General features: G+C 38.0%; 1 protein-coding gene and 1 pseudogene across 3 annotated transcripts; both read right to left on the bottom strand.

Annotated features, from left to right (window-relative positions):
- Nucleotides 1-1,393: 1,393 nt before the first annotated feature.
- Nucleotides 1,394-1,888, bottom strand: LOC150011353 (ATP synthase peripheral stalk subunit OSCP, mitochondrial pseudogene; annotated as a pseudogene).
- A 6,834-nt stretch (nt 1,889-8,722) lies between these two features.
- LOC150011354 (C-type lectin domain family 2 member A-like) lies at nt 8,723-20,191 on the bottom strand. 3 transcript variants are annotated; one of them, XM_090272840.1, is made up of 6 exons: nt 20,148-20,191; nt 14,502-14,729; nt 14,013-14,090; nt 11,840-12,015; nt 10,422-10,525; nt 8,723-9,030 (listed from the first exon to the last, which is right to left on the bottom strand). In XM_090272840.1, exons 2-6 carry the CDS (start codon nt 14,638-14,640, stop codon nt 8,922-8,924), a joined length of 606 nt encoding a protein of 201 aa, XP_090128966.1. In that variant the 5' UTR covers nt 14,641-14,729; nt 20,148-20,191; the 3' UTR covers nt 8,723-8,921. The 3 variants fall into 3 exon arrangements, with proteins under 3 accessions (XP_090128966.1, XP_090128963.1, XP_090128965.1); XM_090272837.1 differs by lacking the exon at nt 20,148-20,191 and adding an exon at nt 19,128-19,269; XM_090272839.1 differs by lacking the exons at nt 14,013-14,090; nt 20,148-20,191 and adding an exon at nt 19,128-19,269.
- Nucleotides 20,192-23,237: the final 3,046 nt, after the last annotated feature.

The following is a 23,237-nucleotide window of genomic DNA, read 5'->3' on the forward strand; positions in this document are numbered from 1 at the left end:
AGTCATATTGGTGTCCTGCTGTGAAAAGAAACGGAAGTTTAGTTTAAAGAATTTAGTCTTTTTTTGGCTTAGAAAAGAAAAATCCACAGATACAAATAGTATGGTGAATACAAGAAGGATAAGGAGGTACAAAAAGGCAGAAGAAGGTAAATTGGAGATAAATGGTGATGGAAGAAGACTTGACTAGGGGTGGGGAACACAAAATACAGTATAAAGATGATGTATTATAGAATTATATACCTGAAACCTATAAATTTTATTGATCACTGTCACCCCAGTAAGTTCAATTAAAAACTAACCATTTTGCAAATAAAAAACATGCAGATAACAAAGTGTCCTTCTGTACAGGATTGGATAAAGAAGAGATGACACATATGTACTATGGAAAGCTACTCAGCCATAAGATGAAATACTGCCATTGGCAACAACATGGATGGACCTTGAGAATATTATGCTAAACAAAATAAGGCAATAAAAAAAGGCTGAGAACCATATGATTGCATTCATATGTGAGATCTCAAATTGAAACTCATAGACACAGACTACAGCATGGTGGTTACCAGAGGGAATGGGTTAGGGGTTTAGTAAAGGGTAAAGGGAGCCAAATATATGGTGACAAAAATGATTTTTCTTTGGGAGGTGGGTGCTCAACACAATATTCAGATCATGTATTATAAAAATGCATACCTAAAAGCCATGTGACCCTATTGACCAGTGTCACCCCAATAAATTAAGTTTAAAAAACTAAAAAGGGAATAATAAGGAACTCACATATTCTTTATTTTGCTTTTCAGGAAACAGTCTATTGTTTCTCCAAGGTTAAGAATTTTCACTGACAGAGAATGAACACTTTCAGAAAACTTCTACATAACCTTGTGCAGCTTCTGAATCTTAGTTTTTGCTACTTATCAACATACTTCTCTCCACTCTGGACTGTCCTAATGTTACCATAGATAGTTGGCTGATCATTAATAATGAAGGGTGTAAAGGGAATTAGACTTTGAGCTTAATGAATGGGAGGGCATAAGCTTGCTTGTTTCACCAGAAAACTACATCTTCACACCCCAGGGGACCATAGCATTGCCCTGCTGTGAAGATAAACACACCTTCCATTCCCCCATCTGGTACCAAATTTTTGGAGAACACAGTGGAAAGTTCTTAACCATAGAGGCCTGTCAGTCTAACTAAGGGTTATGAAACTCTCAAAAGCTTTGGAATTTTACTGGTTATTTCGAAAAAAACACCTGGTCTGGTCCAAGCCCAAGCTAATATAATCCCAGGAAACAAAGAAGCTCTTGCTCTCTTCCTCTCTTGCCCGCCTAATAATGCACTTGCCCTGTGCATTTCCATGTTCTCTCTTACCCAGAAACTTGTGACCATATGGGGCTAGCATCTACTGGGGCCTACAGAGGACTGCATGGGCTTTACTTAAGAAGCTTTTCAGGACTGTTTTCAATTCAGAAAGAGTGGCTTCATCGTAAAGGGGAAGCAGTGGTAACTGTACAAAGTACTTTTCCATGGTAGGCACTCATCATGGTAGAAAAGGCAGAGTGACTCCTGGGATATTGTTCAAGAAACCATTTCAGTAAGCAAATGGATGAGGGAAGAAAACCTCTCTTTTGTGGTCCTGTCATTTAGGCTTTTTGCTTTATTGGAATGCTTTACATAGGGTTTCATAACTGAAGCAGCCATTTTTGGTTCTTTCAAGATTTGTGCTAGGCTCAACAATTCCTTTTCCACCTTGTGTTTAGATGCAGCAGAATAATGAGCAGAGACACAGTGATCATATAGGTGAACAGGTGTCTTACAAACTTGGCAACAGCCTGACCACAGATGTAATGAAGCCTCCCATCTGCCAGGAGAGCCTGGACACTGTTAGGGAGGCCATGTTCTCTCCCAGTTGGAACTCATAAATTCTTATCTCTCACTAAAGAATCCACATCTAAACCACAGAGCAAAACATATTCAAGTGGAAAGTTTTTCAATTCTCCCAGGAGTGGTACATAACTAGTGTCCTTCCAGAACCACAGGAGATAAAAACACTAATTAATTAAAAAGCATATTTAAGGACATTATTACTTAACTATCATGTGTTAAGAAAGTACATATCAAAAGTGCTGAAACCAAAAAACAGAAAATTTGATTTAAACTGGCTATGAAACAACAAAAATTACTTTTTCTTTCAAACATAAGCATCATATGGACACTCAATATGCACACACTCACATCACAAAGAGAGGAAAAGACAAAGGTAGTTAAAAAGTACTCATGATGTTATCATCATGAATATTCAGGATGATAATGTCATGCTACTGTTAGATTTTCTGGACACAATTTTCTTTTCAAATCTGTCCTCATCAGAATTTTCAGATTATTTCATATCCCCCCTCAATATTATATGATAAAGTATCCAGTCATGTGGGGACCTCTGGCCAAGATGGAGGTGTAGACAGATACGCTACATCTCCCTCCACAACTAAGAAAGAATACAACTACCTCAAAACTAGAAACAACCAGAAATTCCAGAAAATCAAACTGCATGGAAGTCCAGCAAACAAAGATATAAAGCAGAAATACTCATCCAGACAGGAGCAACAGCTCTACCTGGTACGTGGAGGCAAACAAACACAGGAGCCTGTCCAAATGAGGAGACAGAGAAGTATGGCCCAAAAGGGGGAATGGGTCAAGGTTCCAGTGGTAGAACTAAGCGACGAGGAGATAGCCAACCTAACAGATGAGAAGACAGACAGCCTAACAGACGCAGAATTCAAAACACCGGTGATAAAGATGCTCACAGGCTTGACAGATATGCTTGTGCTGGGCTTGGAGATTCCCAGGTGAAGCCAAGCTGTGAATCTGGGCTGGCTTCTGTTACTGCCAGGCCTAGGGCCACTTAGCAAGAGGTGTGGGGACTGAGGGTTCACTGAGGCTGTTGTTGCTTGTTTCAGAGAAAGTTGTGAAGCATGAGCCAAGACCAGCCATTTGTATGGGAAAGCAGCTTGGGTACATTGTATCTGGGGATCTCCAGGGTGGGGCAAAGAATGTTAGCCACGTTGATGGCGTCTCAGATATGGCACTAACCTGCCAGCTCTGTGACTCTGTAGAGGGAGGGTTCTGAAAAGGGACAATGGCTTCCGATCACCTTGATGCCAGACACTTCCATTCCTCCCTCTATGCCACCGGTGTCTTTCAAGCTACTACCCTGGTACTGGAGCTCATAGAGAGTGAGTCTGAGTAAGTCTGTGTGTGGGTTCTTTAAGAAAAACTGCTTGGGATTCCAGAAACTTCTTCTACCAACTCAATCCCTGCTGATTTTTGCAGCCAGAATTCGTGGGCACTTATCTTCCTGACACTGGAACCCTGGGCTGGGGGATATATGTGGGGCTGGGACTCCTTGCTCCCAAGATATCCCTCCCAAATTTTTATCCTCCACAAATGGATGTGGGACCAGCCCGTTCCACATCTGTGCCCCTCTTACCAGTCTTGATGGATGTGCTTTCTTTAATTCTGTAGTTGTCAGATTTCCATTCAACTCATTTCTGTTGGTTCTGAGTGATGGTTTTTCTATATTTCAGCTGTAATTTTGATGTGGTTGTGAGAGGAGGTGAGCCACGTCCGCCTACACTGCCATCTTGACCAGAAGTCTGCAACACATCTCTTTTTAAAAGCTTTCATTTACTTATTTAACAAAAATGATGTGCAGATGATCACAACAGTGTTTGGTTTTTATATTTTAAATAATAATTTGTAACTAAAAGAATAATTAAAAAATAGATTTCTCCTAAAATATTCTGTCCACACACTTTAACCTTATTTTACTGTAGAAGTTAAACAAGGAAGTTAATAGTCATCTACACAGTTTTTACTTTAACTTTAAAAAGAAATTTTTTTTATAATTACTGCTTTATAATACCCTTCAGTATATTTATCACCATGCAGTCTTTACGAAAACTTCCATTTTGACATCTAGTTACTTTTTAAAGAAAATTTTTTATGCTGCTATGTGGAAAATTAATATACAGGAAGCAATATTAAAACTGAACTTTAGTTAGAAGACAATGACCAGAGATAAGGGAGAGGTACCAGTAGCCTGGGTTAAAAGAGAATGAATATGACAACTTATCTGGGCATAGAATACCCAGGACTTGCTGATACAAGAAAGGTGAGAATTGAGAGGAAAGGAAAGAGACAGGGATGCTTCTAGCCTTCAAGTGGGAACTTCTATGTTGATGTTACTCAGATAAGAGAGCCATTCGGGTAGGTGTGAGGGTGGGGGAGGCCTTGGAGGCAAGCAATCTGGAGCGCCCAACTGCAATCACTGGCATCAACAGAAGGGTCCATTGGAAAACCACTGCAACATTTTGGCTGCTGAGGAGTTACCTGTACAAGTTTGGCGGGAGAGAAGTTTAATAAATACAACTATTATTACAGCATACATTCTGTAAAGTCTGCCATTTATCTCCTAGCTTTCCATAATTGGACCAACTGATAGCATGAGCTGTGCTGTGATAACAGGAAATCAGGTGAATTCTGAAGACTGGAACTCCAAATTTTATGCCATTTGCCAGAGAGATGTCATCTGAACAATAAAAGAAAATCTGTGCATTTAAAGAAGAAAATGGAAGAAATGTGTATGTATGTATGTATGTATGTATGTTAACCTTGGCTTTCCATTTGTTAGAGGAATGCAAAGTTATATTTTTTATTTAAGTATAAAATTTTCAAGTATTTTATACAGAGACGACTTCAAGTGAAAAAAATTTAATAATTTATTTTTAAACAAGAGCACATCATTCCCTATTGTTTTTATGTCTAAAAAATTATTAAATTTAATCTTTTCTGAATCTATCTATGCCCCATGTGTGTCCTGTTTCTTGGGTTCTAACTCTTTCTGAACATTTGGTGAAATAATAGACCAGGCACATAGATACAATATGTCTTTTTAAAAATTTATGGTGGGCCTTTACCCTGAGTGGGTTGTTTTCAATTTTTATAAAAAAAATCAAACTTTCAACTGGTAGTAAAAGTATTTAGATGTTGTAAGTATAAGATGTCTCGTCGGCAGCCGTCCGTCTCGAGAGACGATGGTGTAGCTTCTTAAGAGTTCATCTGCACCGCCGAGAATGGCTGTGCAGTCCGACTCGGGAGTGACATGGTATCTGTCTCCTCCCGTGTTGAATCGACATCTTGTGATGACGCTGGAGTGTCCTCTCCAGTGAAGCTGAAGCTACAGAGCCTGGGCAGGGTGATATGGAGGGTCTGCTGTTGCCCATGCAGCAGACCCCCCCTCTCTTCGCAGCTGAAGGGTCCAAGGGGAAGACGGAGTCGATACAGCTTGGCTTCAGGTGCGCCGCAGGAGTTGCCTGTGTTGACTACAACGTCAAACCGCCTTAGGGACTCCGGCTCCGGATTTTCTGTCGGGGTTTACTCCCTTAGCCTTTCCCCTGAAGAGGTATGCCGCAAGGCAGCGGAGGTTTTTTGGAGTCAGAGTTTTCCTTCTCTGATGTACCCTGACTGGAAGATATCTATTTCAAGTAATATATAATCTTGTTTAAAATGTGATTTCACAATTTATTCTCCTTCAATGAAATTTATTTTAAACATATTTGAAACTGTCCTACTCCCTTAGTTTTCTGAAATTTTATGAAAGTAAAGTTTCTTATTTTTCATCTCATTTATTCAAAACACATTCATATTTTAAAAACAAATGCTGCAGTTTGTGTCTATAAGTGGGGTAGTTATTTAACTTCAAGAAGTTGTGTGTAGTTCATTCTAAATCACCAAGATTTATACCTTAGCACATTAAAAAAAGGGATGAGTTATTCTAAATTGCTAAGCAATTAGTATGAATTAACTTATAACCATGAACCAGAAATAAAAATAAAACCTATATTATGAACCAAAACGTAATACATCTACCTGTAATACATAATGGTGTCTAAAAATGATCATTTTCAAGTTTTCTTGATTACAACATGATGCACGGATGTAAAATGCCCATAACTGATTACATACTGACATTTGCCAGGATTACTAAAAATCATCTTCATTCACACTAAGTGTCAGGTAAAAGCAATGATGTCTGGGACACATAAAATTCTCCTTTTATCATTTATCAGAAAATTTCACCTGCAGTTAAGGAATTAAGCCTTCATGAAAGATATAAATGAAGAACTTGTTCGTGTGTGTTGGTCCTGTAAATTAGACCCTGCCTTTTCCTCCATGTTCTCTACCCTGATAAATGTCTCTCTTCACTTACACTCCCTTCCTTCTTGTACTCATGATTACAGTTACTTAGGAAGGAAAGTAAACTCAAGCGAATGTAACAAATACAGATTTGATATAATTTCTCAAATGCTCTGCAGAATTTAAATTTTATGATACATTTAGGGATGTGTCATAAGCCCATCCAACTTCCTCGTCCTTATTTGTAAAATTAAATGCTTACAAAAATCTAATGTTTGGTCACATTTGATGTTATTCTAGTTTATGTCCTACAGCCTAAGCTTTGTAAGTTTAATGTGTAATTCTAATTATTTATTAGTGGTTACTATTTATAGAGTTAGGATCCTTCCTGGTGGGTTTTCCCTTGTTTTTAGGATAAAGCCAAAGACACTATCGTTAATAGTTTATAATACTTACACATATAGAGCACTTATATTTCTCTAACTTTTAAGCTCTAAGTCTTGGCTGACCTATCAATATGGATCTGCTTTAAGTATGCTTTTTATAACCATCATTGTAGTCATGGTGTATCTAATTGTTTGTTACGTTGTTTCATCCTGTTAAATAGAAGTTTCCTGACTTGTGCTTGTAATGCACAATTATGTCTTGAATTGGTGAGGCTTTGCCTATAATCATTTATTCACTTATTCATCAATTTTTAGCACCTTTTGTCACCAGACTGGTTCTGGGCTGAGTTGGCCCTGCCCTGACAGTGTGGGACTTCAAGACACTTGACTCACGCAGAAAAAAAATTCTAAAACCAGTCTGAGATAGAAGAAAAGCAGGTTTTATTTAGGTAGAACTCAGGTTCTTGAGATAGGATCAAGCGTTGAGCCTGGGATGGGCTGTCCCAGAGTGTGTGTGGGACAACTCACGAGACGGGGTCAATCAGTTCTTGGAATTTTATGTGTTTACAAGGTGGCTTGTTTTTGAACTTGGTGTCACCAAATTCTAACTCCTTCTTCTGGTTGGGAGGAGGGTTTGTTCCTAAAATGATTTGTTCTGCAAGTGTCATGACACTCATTCACCCCCACTCCCCCTTCTACTTGTGATATGAGTTTTCATTATAATGATGACATTTTCTCTTTTTATTTTTTTAAATTGAATTGGGGGTAACATTGGTTAATGAAATTTTATAGGTTTCAGGTATACAATTCTACAGTACATCGTCTGTATTTTGCATCTTGTGTTTACCGCTCCAAGTCAAATCTCCTTCCATCACCATTTATCCTTCTTTACTTGCTTTACTGGTCAATGTTCCTTTCATCTTGGATTGATCTGTTTGTAGCCAGTCCTTGTTGTTGTTGACTTTTGTGACCACCGAAGGAGTGTTTCCTGCCATGAACTGTTTCCCTTTGATCATACCTGGAGGTGGGGGCTCTGATGACTGAACCTAGGAGCTTATCTGCCCGTGATGACCCTCCAACTTCCTCAATCCACTTGTTGGGAGTTTCCCCTAATTCTTCCTTTCTTGCTTCACTTTCACAGACCAAGAAGTGAAAAACTAATTTAGTTTTTCACTTTATTTTCCAAACTATCATAGTCATTTTGTAACAGTGGTGAGGGGTAGGGTTTGGGGGGTTGAGGGGAACACCTGCCAGAAATGGGGGAAGTGTTGGGAAGCGCCAAGGATAGCACGAGTGTATGTTGCCCCGGCACCAGGGCAAAGCATGCATGATGACTTCTGCCATAGGGGATTCTGGGGATAGTCTTTGAAAGCAGAGTGTGCAGAAACACCCCACGCTTTGCAATTCCCTCCTCTGCTGGCCTGGTCATTCACAGGGGCGGGTTGGAACTCAGGTGTCCAGGCTGGCAGGAGAAGGATACTGTGTGGTCCAAGGACATTCCTGGTGCCCCTCCCCCAGCACTACAGGGCCTGCCTGGAGTACAGTGGGCATTAGGAAGAGAGAAGGGGAGGAGGGGCAGGCCCTTGGGTTTTGGGTGCCAGTATGGTTAGGCAGCAAGCCCCATGCCCCTCCCCTACATGGGATGACAGCTGCCTGCCTGCCTGCCACCACAAGTACTCCTACAGCACAGGCTTGGTCAGCGTCGGAGCTGCCGCTGCCGCTGCTGCTCCCGCTGTACCTGCTCCAGCCCAGGCAGGGCCTTGGACCCACTGTGCAGACATGCAGGAAGGTGCTTAGCCAATTGGTGCTTTGTGCCCTGGTCGGCCCTGAAAGTCACGTGGTCAGGCGGCTGGCCCGGCCCTTGGTCTGCATGACAGAGCCACCGCACATCTGCTGCAGCAATCAGCAGCTGCCCTGACCAGTTCTGGAAGCTGCCTGGCTAGGAGAACAGTTGCACTAAGGGAAGGACACAGAAGAGACGGGGAGCAACGGCTGGACCATGAGCAGAAGATGAAAAAGGAGTGGCACGCACAGAGTCCACGGGACACCTGGAACAGACCAGGACTAGAAGCATGCTTCAGGCACCTGCGTTTTCCCAAGGAAGGTGCTTTTAAAGGGAAAAAGAATTCCAGGCGTGGCCTAGGACTGGATATCTTTGGATATTTTATTTTAACACGGGAACGGGGTTTAGAGCAGAAACCTGCCTTTATTTCAAATTGTATGGTCATGAAATAAAAGTTTCTGTTCCCTTTCTATCAAACTTCGTCTCCCAAGGTTTGCTTGTGTGGTGGCGAGTTGTGGGGCTCCCCACTGGCTGAGCTGGGCAACAATTTCTAGTTTTTTCCTCTATTATAATTTAGGTTTGCTGCAAATCCACTTCATATCAACAAATCCCATGGAACTATAGACTCCATCAGCATTCAGAAAAGCAAAAGATCCATTCCCATTAATTTCAAACCTAAAAAAGGAACAACCAAAATCAGTTTGGAAACCATTTTAAGCTGCCATCAAAAATAAAACTAAAACAGAGAGATTTGAAACATTTTATACAAAACACTGAGCTCCATACTCACCTGTCACCATATGCCACACAAAAATATCTGGTACATTATAGGAAGGTAAGATTGAATGTAGGTGTTTATTAGTAGTATAATGCGTAACCTTATTCAGAACAATAGGAAGAAAAACTAATTTGAATACACATGAATAAATCAATGATATAATTATATTTCTATACCTGTATACATTTACCTATATCTACTTTTATCTATCTATCTATAGTTGCTAAATCCAAAGATCTCTGGAACTTTTTTAAAAAGCATTTTCCTCAGACTCATTGGTACAGTGAGCAGACTGATGGTTCTATTTAACAATCTAAGAGGAGAGGGGCCAGGGGTCTGGGCGAAAAAAATGAACGGATTAAAAATACAAATTGGTAGTTACAGAATAGTCACAGAGATATAAATTAAAGCATAGGGAACACAGTGAATAATATTGTAACAACCATGCATGGGGTTAAGTGGGTACTGGAAATATTGAGGGCCCACTCAGTAAAGTACACGATTGTCTAACCACTATGCTATACCTCTAAAACTAATATAGAACAATATTAAATATAAACTGTAACTGAAGAATATAAATAAATAGCAGTTTCCTGCTCTATTTTTAGCCAGTGTTCCTTTTTGAAAGTAATAAGATTTATATTTAGTTGGTACTTTTGCAACATACTGAGATAAAAACTAAAAAGACTACTTTTATATATTGTTTTATTAATTTGTTCTGTTGATGACTGAAATCTTTCCTTTTTGCACTAAACATAATTTGTCCTATCATACATATTTCAATATTTATTTAATTTTTACCTAGCACTTAATGAAATATTAAGGCAGAAATACATGTACACAAAAGGAAAGTAGTACAGTTCTTGTAGGTAAATGGTATGTGAAAGTGAGAAAAAAACATTCACTCAAGAAACCTTACCTAAACAAATAACATTGCTTGTGATGGATACGTGGAAACTGAAAGACAACTGTATGGTTCCTATTTAAAGAAAGATCTTGTATAAATTCTAGTTGGAAAAGGTGCAAGAAATATTTGTGCTTTGGCTTGGAATTTGCAAACTAGTTGAATTTGAATTAGCAATAGGAGGGCTGATTAGCAAGAGTTTGTGAAAAATAAAATAGGAAGAAAAAGAAAATGGAAAGCTTCACTTAGTCATTTAGCTAGGTAGAGGGAAGACGCGTTGTTCTATAGAGTATGTTTCAGTGTGAAAGGGCACATGTCACAACTCAAAATGATTTAATTTTTTTACAACCAGAATAAATCTCTCCTATTAAATTGGAAACTCACAAGGTATTGAAGGTTTTGCCACTTGTCCATTTCCAAGGCTCTCCTTGTTTTCTGCTCAACCCAATCCAGTGCATAAGTGTTCCCGTCCGTGTCTTCAAAAATTCCTTTCAAAAAAAAAAATCAGAGCAGGACCTATTTAATATTTTAGAGCACATTGCGAAACATGCTTCTAACTCTAGCCAGATTCTGTGATTTACATTTTAATTTGCATGCCCCAATGCTTCTGTAGCAACAAACAGCACAGATGTTTAGTTTCGTTTTACCAGGAAGATTTTTATTCTGCTCTCTTACTTCTTAGATTCTCTGAACTGCCCTGACTTGAATTATCTTTAAAGGCGACTTCCATGTCCCCACTGGGAGACTGATGTGAAAAATATTTGACTTCCTATCTTTCTAGTTCTAATGCATAACCTATCGGTATGTTTTAGCCACAGAATGAATGACAAAGACCATCAATAGATATGATATTATACTGTCAGGATGACAAAATCAGGAGGTAAGAAGTTTTTATGGGAACTAATACAGCATTTTCTTTCAAGGTGACAGAGAACTAATGCTCATATTTTGTTTTCTGCACAGCTTTCTCTCAAAAATCAGGGAAGAGGGATTTTGGGGGGAAAAGGATTTAATTGAAAGTTTAAGTATTCTTAAAATAGCAAAACTCAGTGACAAACTATTTTGACTAGATATCACAATAAGAATGTCATTGCTGTTGTTTTCTCATAGAATCAGAAATCAAACTGACTTCTGAATATCATTTATTGCAACTCAAGATATTGAGTGATGTGTTCAGTCTCTCCTCTATGAGATCCTCACTATTGGACCACAGACGTATTAGCTTTTCTTTACAAACAAATAAATTTTCTCTGTTATCTTGAGCCCTGTAGTCCAAGTCCCTCTTTCTTTGCCTGCTTTCACTTATTCCAGTCATTATCTCATTTTCTTCAAACTGTATGGATTTTGTTTACATTCTCATTTTCAAATTCCGAGAGCCATATCTTTTGTTTGTTTTTTTCAATTTTCCCATACTATTCTTGAGAGAATGCAATTGTAAAGATATTAAAAACAATCTATTTAATAATCTAAGAACATTGAACAAAGACTCTTAGCTATATGAACAATATGCATTGTAAGGACATACCATCACAAGCTAACTTCTTTGTGTTCAAACTCCAGTTCAACAAGTTAAGACTGTGTGACAATGACTGGGTTACATAACATCAGTGCTTTACTTTCCTCACCTTTAAAAGAGGGGTATTTAAATATTTACTTTATAGGCATTAGTTGATCACATAAGTTTTTATATTTTCAGTGCTTAAAACATTGACTTAATTATTGTGTATTAGCTTTTGCCATTTTTATTCTCTTTTTGTACAAGTTTAACTTCTGAAATGATTGAAAACTTTCCCCTTTCTTACCAGATCTTGATGTGTATCAATCTGAGCAAGTTCTGAGTCCTGTGAACTGCAAAATGTTTTACTGGTTGTCCAATTTCTGGCATCATCAGAAAAATAGAAACACTTATATCTTACTTCAATCCATTTTCCTGAACATTTTATAGTTTGGGGATTTTTTGAAGGTTTTATAGTGCACACTGAGAAAAAAAAAATGATCAAATTTTTAAAGTTAAAATGTGTTCCTATTCATTCTAGTGAATCAATTTTATTTTTTACTCCCATGGTTTGAGCCCTGTAAAATTAGCTTCATTCATGCAATGGTGAATGAATTCAATTCCTTTGTCTGCAAGGAAGACATTTAGTGGTCGAATAGTCTGTACTTTATCCTCTTTTCCTGGCTTCCATTTTGAGAAATGGAACCCCTAACCTCTCGTGGTCTCTACTGACATCCTATCAAAAACAATGCATAATATTTAGCAGTCAAGGAAGAGAACTAGAGACATGAATATAATTTAAGCCTCAGGGACTTAGCTAAGAAATGAAGGCTTCATTTTCCATGAAGAAACAAGAAGGTCACAGACAAAAGAGGATACAAAAGCTACAGAAGTGAAATTCACCATACATTATAATGACTTTGAAATATGATTTGTGAAACATTTGTTCTACTTCAACAATATTCAGTGCCAAAAGAACTGGAATAATAGTGAATATATTTATATGTACATTGTTTGGAGAATTTACTATTTCAGGTTTTTAGTTAGGTGTTGAGTAATAAGAATAAATTAATGAGACTAAGAAAGAGCAAAGTAGCCCTGACTGGTGTGGTTCAGTGGGTTGAGATTCATTCTGCAAACCAAAAGGTCACTGGTTTGATTCTTGGTCAGGGCACATGATTGGTTTGTGGGCCAGGTCCCCGGTTGGGGGGGGGCGGCGGCTGTGTGCAAGAGGCAACCAATGGAAGTTTCTCTTGCACATTGATGTTTCTCTCCCTCTCTCTCCCGCACTTCCCCCTCTCTAAAAATAAATAAATAAAATCTTATAAAAAAGAGAAAGAGCCAAGTAAATATTCATATGTAGGGCTAACTCCAAAGCCTTCTCTCCTCACTCTGCAACAATTGTTTGTTTGTTTGTTTTTGTAATACTCAGAAGTGGATCCAGGCTACTACACATGTGTAATAAAATATATTGTTTGAATACTTTAAAAAATTAAATTAATCAATCAATGTATGGGAAGACTCCTTATAGAAACACTTCTCTACAAATATTTACATTGCAGATGTTTAAATATTGATAACATTGAGCTACTAGGATTCTACAGAGGCAGAGGAGACTGGGAACAAAAAGTATGTCCAGTACTTTTGCAAATGACAAAAGAAACAAGAATCAAGAGTATAAAGTGTTACTTTAAGTACTACCTTAAGTGCTAAATTAAGCAAAGCATAAATATGGACAATCAAGTACTGAAGACTATTAGGCCATAGCTTACAAGTTAAAATTGAGCTTTGAATGTTTTTCACAAAATGAATCCATAATACCCAGAAAAAAATGAACATCTTCCTTTTTACAAATCTACTCCAACAGAGAAAATCTTGCAAATTATCACTTATGTTATTATTTTGTTTTTTTCCTTTCATCAAAGTAGGATAGAAATAAACAAATATTTCATGAAACTACTATCAGTAATATTACTTACTCTTGCTCCAAAAGAAATGAGAGTAAAGATATACTGTCATTATAGAGGGAGTGTTGGATGGTGGTTAAAATATCAGGGATTCCACAAGAGTTACAAGTCTGGCTCTGGAATTTGTGGTAGGCAACTTATTCTTTGCCTTTGAATTGATTTCATAATTATACCTATTTCATAGTCTTGCAAGAATTAAATATAAATATTAAACACAATGTATTTGACGTTAACTCTTTAACTCATACAAAGTATTCTCAATTTAAAAAAGTTATTGATGTTGCTATCTGGCTGTTACCTGAGAATTTACGATAATTTTACTCCAAGATCAAGAACTATAAAGTCGAGAATATGACTATAAAACTTGCTAAACTGATAGAAACCCAAGGAAAAATCTCTACAAAACCATTTATTACTCCAGAACTGACAGATTCCAGACAGAGCTAGAGATATAAATTTTTGATCCTGCTAACAATAAATAATCATAGAAAGTTTATGAATTAATCCACTCACCTATTATTATAAAGACCAGTGCCATAATATTAAGAATGATGACTGTAAAAGTCACCCAGTTGTTCTTCGACTTGTGAACTGCAAATAAATAAAATTTTATAATAACATTTCCAGAGAGACTCTGACTGGATATTTATTATTCATTTATTCCTTCATAAAAGTCAAGAAATTCTGATTAAAATCATTTATCTCTTAAAGTAATAAAAGATACAATGGCCTTACAAAGCAGAAAGAAGGTAAGTGGCAATGATTGCTATAGCTGTTCAGAAGGGTGGCAGGGGATGGGGAGATCACTTAGACTTAGTGGAAAGCTGGAGGAAAGGCAAGGTTATTTCAAAAGGTAGAAAGAGTGTGAATGGGATTGTAATCCAGAAAGTATAAGTGTCATCAAAAGGTCTAGGATTGGACCTTGTCAGTGTGGCTCAGTTGGTTGGAGTGTTGTCTTGTAACCTAAGCATTGTGGGTTCCAGTCCCTGTCAGGGCACATACCTGGATTGTGGGTCTGATCCTCAGTCTGGGCATGTCTAATCCCTGGTCCAAGAGCATCCAATTCCCAGTTCAGTTGTATAGGGGAGGCAACCAATTGATGTTCCTCTCCAAGAGCATCCAATCCCCGGTTTGGGTGCATAAGGGAGGCAACCAATTGATGTTTCTCTCTCACATCAATGTCTCTCTCTCTCTCTTCCTCTCTCTTGACAAACAACGAAAACAAATGTCCTAGGATGAGAATTTTAAAGTTAAAGTAAAGGACTATGGTCAAATGGCTATAACATATATATCAATTTATAAAAACAGAAGAAAGGGAAGAAAGGAGTCATAGGGTCATACGACAAAAGAACTTAAGTGCAGGATAAATTGTTTTCTTTATACCATAGGCAATAAGGGTAAGAAGTTTAATGCATTTGAGCAGGAGAATGTCAATAAAATCAGCAGTAGTTTGTGGTGAGGAGAATGAATTAGAGAGGAGATGGGATTTGATACTCATGGAAATGTTAGGAGATTAGGAACAACAGTAATAATTGTTTTAATGATTAAGATAATGTCTGACACAGTATTAGTAGATGTAGAAACAATGTGGGAAGAATGTGTGTGTGCAATGTGTACACACATAAACATATTTAAATATCAGAAAAAAAGATTTGAAGAAAAAATCAAAAAGAGCAGAGCAGACCTAGTGAGTGAAAGTTGAGAAAAGTTACTAGATTTTGAAGGGTTGGCAAATCTTTACTTTTCCCAATCTTTCTTAGGTTTTCAGCTGGTATGAACAACAATGACAAAAAAACAGATAGACTAGAATAAAACAGTTTATTAACTGGTGTAGGCTACATTTCATGAGACAAACCTAAAGGAAGAAGTATTCAAAGTGGTGGCTTAGAACTCTGGCTTATATAGCATTTTCAACAAAGAACAATAAATCTGTAGAGAAAAGAGAGGACAAAGAAAAAGCAGTTTCAGGCCTCCAAAGGTGGCAACTCTGGGATCATAAATATACAGGGGGAAACTAATAGAGTAAAGTACACTGTCTCTGGGCTGATAAGCGTCTCTCTCTAATAAAGGGAGAATTTACATTCTGTCTTTAGGTAGAAAAGAGGGGAAAGGGTAGGACAAGGGTTTCCTGCATTTACTGTTTCATAATTGCCTTCAGCTCAAAATAATTTTTAAGTCAAAATGCATACGTTGGGGTGATGTATTCTGGTTTCCTTTAGTCTCATGATCACACTAAAAGTGAAAAGGATTTTAATGGAAGAAATACACCTACCATAATTTCAGACAACTCGATTATATAAAAAGAAAGAACAACAGAAGCAACTTTTATTTCCTTTACTTGTTTTGTGTCACTCCTTACAATTGCTAATGCTATGTTATGTTAGACAGTACTAATGAGCAATTGTCCATTGTTTGCTGTTAATCTTTAAAAAATACCTGTAAAATTTCATTACTAAGCAACATAAAAATGCTGTATAAATTTGACATAAAACATTAGCAATTTAAGGAAGTTTTCTTATTCTTAGATTGCTAAGAGTTTATCTCAGCTAAACACTGAATGTTACCAAATGTTTTATATACATTTACTGAAAAATCATGTGGTTTTACTTTTCAAGTCTATTTAAAAAATGAGGTAGCATTAGATAGTGAGGCAACACTGGGTATATAAGACATTTTGGATAAAGGAGAAAGGGAAAAAACATGGTATTAGATATCAGAAGTGAGAACGGACAATTTACAGGTAGTTGAAGAGCAGAATGCACAAGGCAGGAAAGTCCTTGCTAGACAACTCAATCAATAAGACATGGGTGGGTATCTAGCTAGCAGGCACCTGCCTGAAGCCCTCTTGTTTACTATAAGTAATTCAAACAAGTGTAAAATGACATTCTAAACTCTCCTTCCTGAAGAAGGTTTCTCTGTCTGAATCTCTTGGGCAGGAAGGTAGAGAGGGTCAAAGATTCTGTCTGAGTCTTTTTTTCTAAATAAACAGCTTTAAAGCAATATACCCCCAAATAGCTTTAGCACAGCAGAATTTTGGTCCCTTGAACAATATAGTGATTAGGCATTTAATACCTCAAGAAGTGATCACCCTAATTTTTCAATATTTCTGATGATTGCTTGAGGGGTAGGGAGTTGGGTGTCAAAAGGAAAGGAGATTGAACTTCTGGCCAAGATGGAGGCATAGACCAACACGCTCTGTCTCCCTCCACAATTAAGAAGGATTACAACTACCGCATAACCAAAAATAACCAGAAGTTCCAGAAAATAAAGCTACATGGAAGTCCAACGTATGAAGCCATAAACAAGTGGTGCTCGTCCAGACGGGTAGGAAGGGCGAAGCCATGGCTGAAAGATCGAGCCGTGCTGGAGGCGGCAGCTGCAGCAACGAACAGTGGGACCTGGTAAGCACAGACACCTGTATTTGGGGGGAGGAGAGAAGCACCTGGGAGCCGGCCCCGGCTGCAGACCAGACCGGTCGGCTTGCGGTTCCAACGCCAGGGAGGGCAGACCCCAATTGTCTCGGACTGTGAGGCCCGGAGGGCGTGGGGACAGAGAAGAAGGCTCCCGGCTTCTCAGCAGAGAGTAACAGCAGGAATCCATCTTGGACCCCCGCCCCCATGCAAAGCACCACAGTGTGGTGAGAAAGGTCGCCAGGTTGTGACGAGCACACGGGGCTCCGCCCAATATAGCGTAGGAGGTGTGACAGTGCCCCGTCCAAGAAGGAAAGATAAACAAAACGATCAGAATGGCAGAATTAATGATTGAAATACCAATCACGCAGCTAACGAAAAAACAAATAAAGGATTTGACTGATGAACAAATAAGAGAATATTTCTGAGGCTCAGTTCAGAGCTATAGTCATAGGGCAGCTTATAGATCTAACAGCAGGACTGAATCAAGACAGGGAAGGAATGAAGGCTAGTCCTGCTGAAAGGAACAAAAATACATACAAGACAAGTGGTGAGGAAGGGAAAGCCAGGGATCAAATCAACAAATCGGAACATAGGGAGGAAACAAACTCAACCACTGCAGAAAGAGGAAACAAAAAGTGAGGAATATGAGGAGAGGCTCAGAAACCTCTGGGACAGCTATAAGTGAACGAACATTCAAATTATAGGATTGCCAGAAGGTGAAGAACTAGAAATTGAAAAATTATGTGAAAAAATAATGAAGCAGAACTTCCCTAACTTGGGGAAGGAAATGAACTTACAGGTCCAGGAAGCACAGAGAGTTCCGGATAGACTGGACCCAGGGAGAACCACACCAAGACACATTATCATCAAAATGTCAAAAATTAAAGATAAAGAGAGAATTTTAAAAGGAGCAAGAAAGAAGAGAAGAATTATGTATAAAGGGGTCCCAATTAGACTATCAGTGGATTTCTCAAAAGAGACTTTACAGGCAGGAAGGGACTGGCAAGAAATATTCAAATTAATGAAAAGCAAAAACCTACAACCACGATTACTCCATCCAGCGAAGCTGTCATTCAGGATAGAAGGGCAGAGGAAGTGCTTTCAGGACAAAGTAAAACTGAAGGAGTTTGTTAGATCCAAACCACTGTTATATGAGATGTTAAAGGGACTTGTTTAGAAGAAGGAGGATCAAAACTACAAACATTAAAGTGAAAACTGTATCACAACAACCAACAGCAGAAGCTAGGCAATTGAAACAAAGGCAAACAAGGTAGGCAATGAGAGAGGAAAAAGAATTATAGGTATGGGGAACATATTGGGGGGAGGTCAGAGGGGAGGGGGAAAGGGGAAAAGGAGGGAGATGATGCAGGAATTAAGAAGCATAGTAGGAGGGAGTGGAGTAGACAGGAAGATGTTGAGAAGAACTATATGCACAACCAATGGGTATAGACTAAGGGGGCGGGGTCACGGGGTGGAGGGGAGCAGAGGGAAAAGAAGTAGGGACAACTGTAACAGCATAATCAGTAAAATAAAAGGAAAAGAATGTTACAAAGAAAAAAAAAGAAAAGGAGATTAAGAGATACAAACTTCCAGTTATAAAATAATAATGTATAGCACAAGGAATAACATCAATAACATCATAATAACTCCATAATGTATGGAGACAGATGGCTATGATACTTATTGTGGTGATCCCTTTGTAAGGCATATAAATGTTGAATCATTATGTTGGATACCTATAATTTAAAAAAATTTTTAATGACGATTAAAAGGGGGAAATTTTTGGAGACAGACTCACATACGGGCAGAATGCCATATCAGCATGATGACCACCATCTACAAGCCAAGGAGAGTTGTGGACCCTATCTTTCCTCTCTTTACAGCCCTCACAAGAAACCAATCTCACCAATACCTTCATTTCAGACTTCTGGCTTCCAGAACTGTGACACAATAAATATCTGATGTTAAAGCTCTTCAGTTTGTCATGCTTTTTACGGCAGTTCTAGTAAATTAAAACACCAAAGTATTTAAAACTAAGATAAAAGAAAATAAATTTCGGAAAGCATAAAATGCTAACATCTAATGAAAAAACTGAAATAAGTGAAATAAATATTTTAGATAACTAAATGGTAACGTCAAAGTTGGCAGTTATTCACAACGGAGAAGGGAGCAAGCAAAGCCTGATTATGTTGAGAAACAGCAGTTTCACACTCACCTTGGGGAATAACTGGCATTGTTCTGGATGATATCCTCCTTAGTCAGCTAGGCAGGAAGGACAGCCTCACAGCCACCCAGGGGGTAATGGAAATTGCCTCCCAGATTAACAGGGAGAGGAAGGAAAAAAATTGCCAGAAATACCTCCCGCTGAACGCATACAGGGATAGACGCCAGATGCAGAAGCAGAACCGTGAGGCAGTAAGAGCCAAAATGGCGACCGTAGAAAGAGGGAGGGCACTTGCCTGGAAAAGTCTAGGAAGGAGATTGGATAAAGGGAGGGCACCGACACAGACCCAGGGCAAGCCAGGAAGGAGAGCAGATAGCTTGAAAGAAAGCCTTCTCTTTCCCCCAAACCCAAGGAAATACATGGAATCTTAGCAAGGACCCTATAGCCTGCCCGCTCCCTTCCTCTCCGAGAGTGTAGTATCACTTGTCACTTTTCATTCTAATAAACCTTGCCTCTGTTGCTAAACTCCTCCTTTGCCAGTGTCCCTAAAATACTTTTCTTTTGACACCACTGAAGAACTGGAGCCTCCGGTAACAGCCCATGCTTATACTCCACATCTTGCTCCAAAATAATCTGCAAGAGAGGGCATGTGCTCAGTTAGTTAGAAATATCTTTATTCGTGTTAGCCAGATGTTAGTAATTTCTACCTATCCTTAGGCCGTGCAGGTTGAGACAGGGAAAACATTCTTGGTTACAGGACGGGGCAAAAGTGTGGTTCACCAACTTTTTTCTTTTCTGTAAAAGTACATTTAAAAAACATTTATATTGGAGTGTAATACACATACCATAAAATTTACTCCAAATGTCTTCACATGCACAAGTTTGTGCCCTCTCTTGCAGAGATAACACTCTACATTTCTCCTAAGTCTTTTATTACTTTATAGAAATGCTTCCCCCACCTCATTTACTTTAGTAGTTTTCCTCTGTAAGTAAATAAGTCAGCATTCTTAAGCTGTCCTGATTTTTTAAAATTTCTTTTCCCTTTATTCTCACTCGCCCAGTGAAACTTACTGTCATGCCTGCTGCCACATCACTCTGAGTCGCTCTGGAATGATCTTGGCAAATGTGAGAAACCAGAAAGAGCGTAAGCAAATTCATACTTGATTTGGTAAAAGATAAAACTAGATAGACTTGTTAGTTTAGGGAAGGGAAAGAAAAACAGCCTCATTCATAAAAAGAGTACCATGAAATCAGCAAAATCTCTTTATCCTCTGGAAGGAAAACATTACATGGCATATTCAGTGCCACCACATGGAGTGTAGAATTCATATTATTATAGAACTCCATGCTATTTCTTGGAATTATCTCATTCCTCATTTTTATAGAACACTTGTTCACAAATCATAAATAGCACACACACACACATATTCACTCTGTACAGGTTTCTAATGCATTCATTACTTATGTGACCCTCAGTAAGTTGCCTAAACTCACTGTTGCTCAGTTTTTTTCCCTGTAACACTGAAAGCAAAACAGTTCTTCCCTTGTAGGAATGTTATAACGATGAAATAAGATCCTATGTGAAGAATTCATAAAATGATGATGCTTGGCATGTTATCTCCCTCCATCTATCTATCTACCTAACCATCATCTATCCACATAATCAGGGCCACTTTTATCACTTTGAAATCTGCTTATGAATTACTGCATATATATGAGCTAAAATAGAACTATATATTCCTTGCAGATCATTTTGTGTATGAAGCTGTATTATGTTTTTAAATTTTTATCTTTTTAATTCAGAAATTAGTTAGATCACCGATCCACTTTCATGGTGAGAGTCAGCATTTCTCTCTGGATTTGAATATATATAAATATGCCCAAATCTGACAACCAAAAGTCTGTGCATACATTGTACTTGCTGTGTGTGCAGAGCTATCGCTCAATTTATCTCTTTAAAATTATATACAGTGAATAGCAGACACCCCCTAAGTTTTGCTCAGTCATGGTAAAGGCCTGGATACCTTCAGCATGGCTGGTCCATGACTTGTGGACTTTTGGAAAGAGCCACTTTTGGAATCAGATGGCCTGATTCTAATCTTGGGTCTATAATTTTTTTTTGACTTCTGGAAAGTTACACGAATTCTCCGTACTGAATATTCTTCATTGCTCTTGTGGAAATGCATAACTTTCCCATTCTATTTGGAAGGCTCTTAAATGAGATGACCTAAAAAGTACACTGGAAACAGAAAGGGCATCGTAGGTCTTCAGTGAACTTCAGAAACTTTTCTTCCCTACACGCTCCCGTATAATCTCTCATACACATCTATGAAAGCACTTTGCATTTTGCATTGCAATTACTGTTTTTGTTGTTGTTCATTTTCCTCAAGCCTGACAGAGGCAATCAAAACTCACATCGTATTCCCAGGGCCTGGTGGCTTGTCAGAATGTTGTGAATAACTTGGTTACACTTCAAAAATATGTATTACTTGGTCCACTTCAATTTCTGGGGTAACATCAAATCAGACTCCCCACTTTACTCTCAGGGAAGACTAGTCATGGAATGTCCAGTAACAAAGATGTTGAGGATATTTTCTACATTCCAGATTCTCAATAAGCATTGATTTAATACATATATCAAAACTTTATAAATACATTCTTTTTCTTCTATAATCCATACATATAATTTTGCTTGTACTCCTATCTGTTGAATTTAAATATGTTTAACCTGTGTGTGTGTGTGTGTGTGTGTGTGTGTGTGTGTGTATGTATGTTTGTAGATATTTTGTTCTATACTTCATTATTGGTTAATGAATAATCTAATGCAATGCTATCTGGATTTGGCTCATACTGGATTAGAAGTATACCGACCTTTTACAACATAAAATGCACCAACAGGAAGACTGTATTTTATTAACTGATAGAGTATCTAAAAGATTGGCAATTTGTTTTTCTTTTATTTTTGAAAATTTTGTCTCCAAAATTGTCAATAACATAAAATGTATTTAAAATAAAATAAACAATCAAAAATAAAATGATAGCTGAAGTCATGTTATTATTCTTAGTTTTTCTAGTGATTAATAAAGTAACAATACACTTATATTAGTCTTTATATGTTAACTGTTAAATTCCTTATTGATAACTGAGGATGAGTGGAAACACCAACCCTCTTCTCCTTATCCAATTCCATATAATTTATATATATAGACATATAGATTTTCCCAATGGTCACCTCTATAATTTTAAATGGCACCCTTAAAGACTAATTCTTGTTTTATTCAGGAAGCATATCTTGATTTACTGCTTAATAAATAAAATAAGCAGAAATAAGACATTCTCCTGCTGTGTAAAGTCAGAGACGCTGAGATAATTCCAGCAGGCAGAATGATCAGACAAACGAGGGGCTGCAGCTCGCTCTGGCGGTCAGCAAAGAGCAAGAAGCCTTACCGTCCTTTTATTAGGATTTCAAGAGTTACTAAAAATAGAATGGGGGTGAGCTTTACACCCAAGAGTGAAATAATTTTTACAATGTAACATTCACATGTAGAGTACAGCCAGGGTAACTTATGGTTTAGATAGCAACTATCAGGGATACAAAGCAGACCCATTAATCCTCAAGGCCGGCTCCAATTTAAGACGTTATCTATAGGGAGGCAGATGGAGTACTAGCAGACCTCTTTGTTTTCAGGATTCCATGACCCAGTGGCCTGGACAGCCTAAAGCCACAAGCGGAGACAAGACCAGCTTGTCTCCTGAATCACAGGACACCTGGATGGAGGGGCATGGAAGAATGATCCCTCCCAGAGATCTGAGTTCCTGCTACATTCTCCTTTATCACTCTTATGCTCTTTTCACATATTTTTAATGTTGTGATTATGGAGTTATGCTTATCCAAGTAGGATAGAATATAAAATTATGTTACCTTTAATTATTAATGTGAATATTTAAACACAGGAGATAAGAGCCTCAATTTGTTTTCTGGCTTCAGGCTCTGTAAACTTTAAAGGAAGATACATATAATCATATATATTTTGGCATATATATATGTCACATAAGGGTGTATATATTTTTATCATACAAATGTTAACATATAGTGCACATTATTTTGTACCTTGTTTTTTTTGACAATGTAGCTTAAAGATTTCTCATATAACACATATC

This window comes from Furipterus horrens, unplaced genomic scaffold (assembly GCF_987537825.1).
Source record: "Furipterus horrens unplaced genomic scaffold, mFurHor1.1.pri manual_scaffold_4, whole genome shotgun sequence".
Taxonomy (NCBI): Eukaryota; Metazoa; Chordata; class Mammalia; order Chiroptera; family Furipteridae; genus Furipterus; species Furipterus horrens.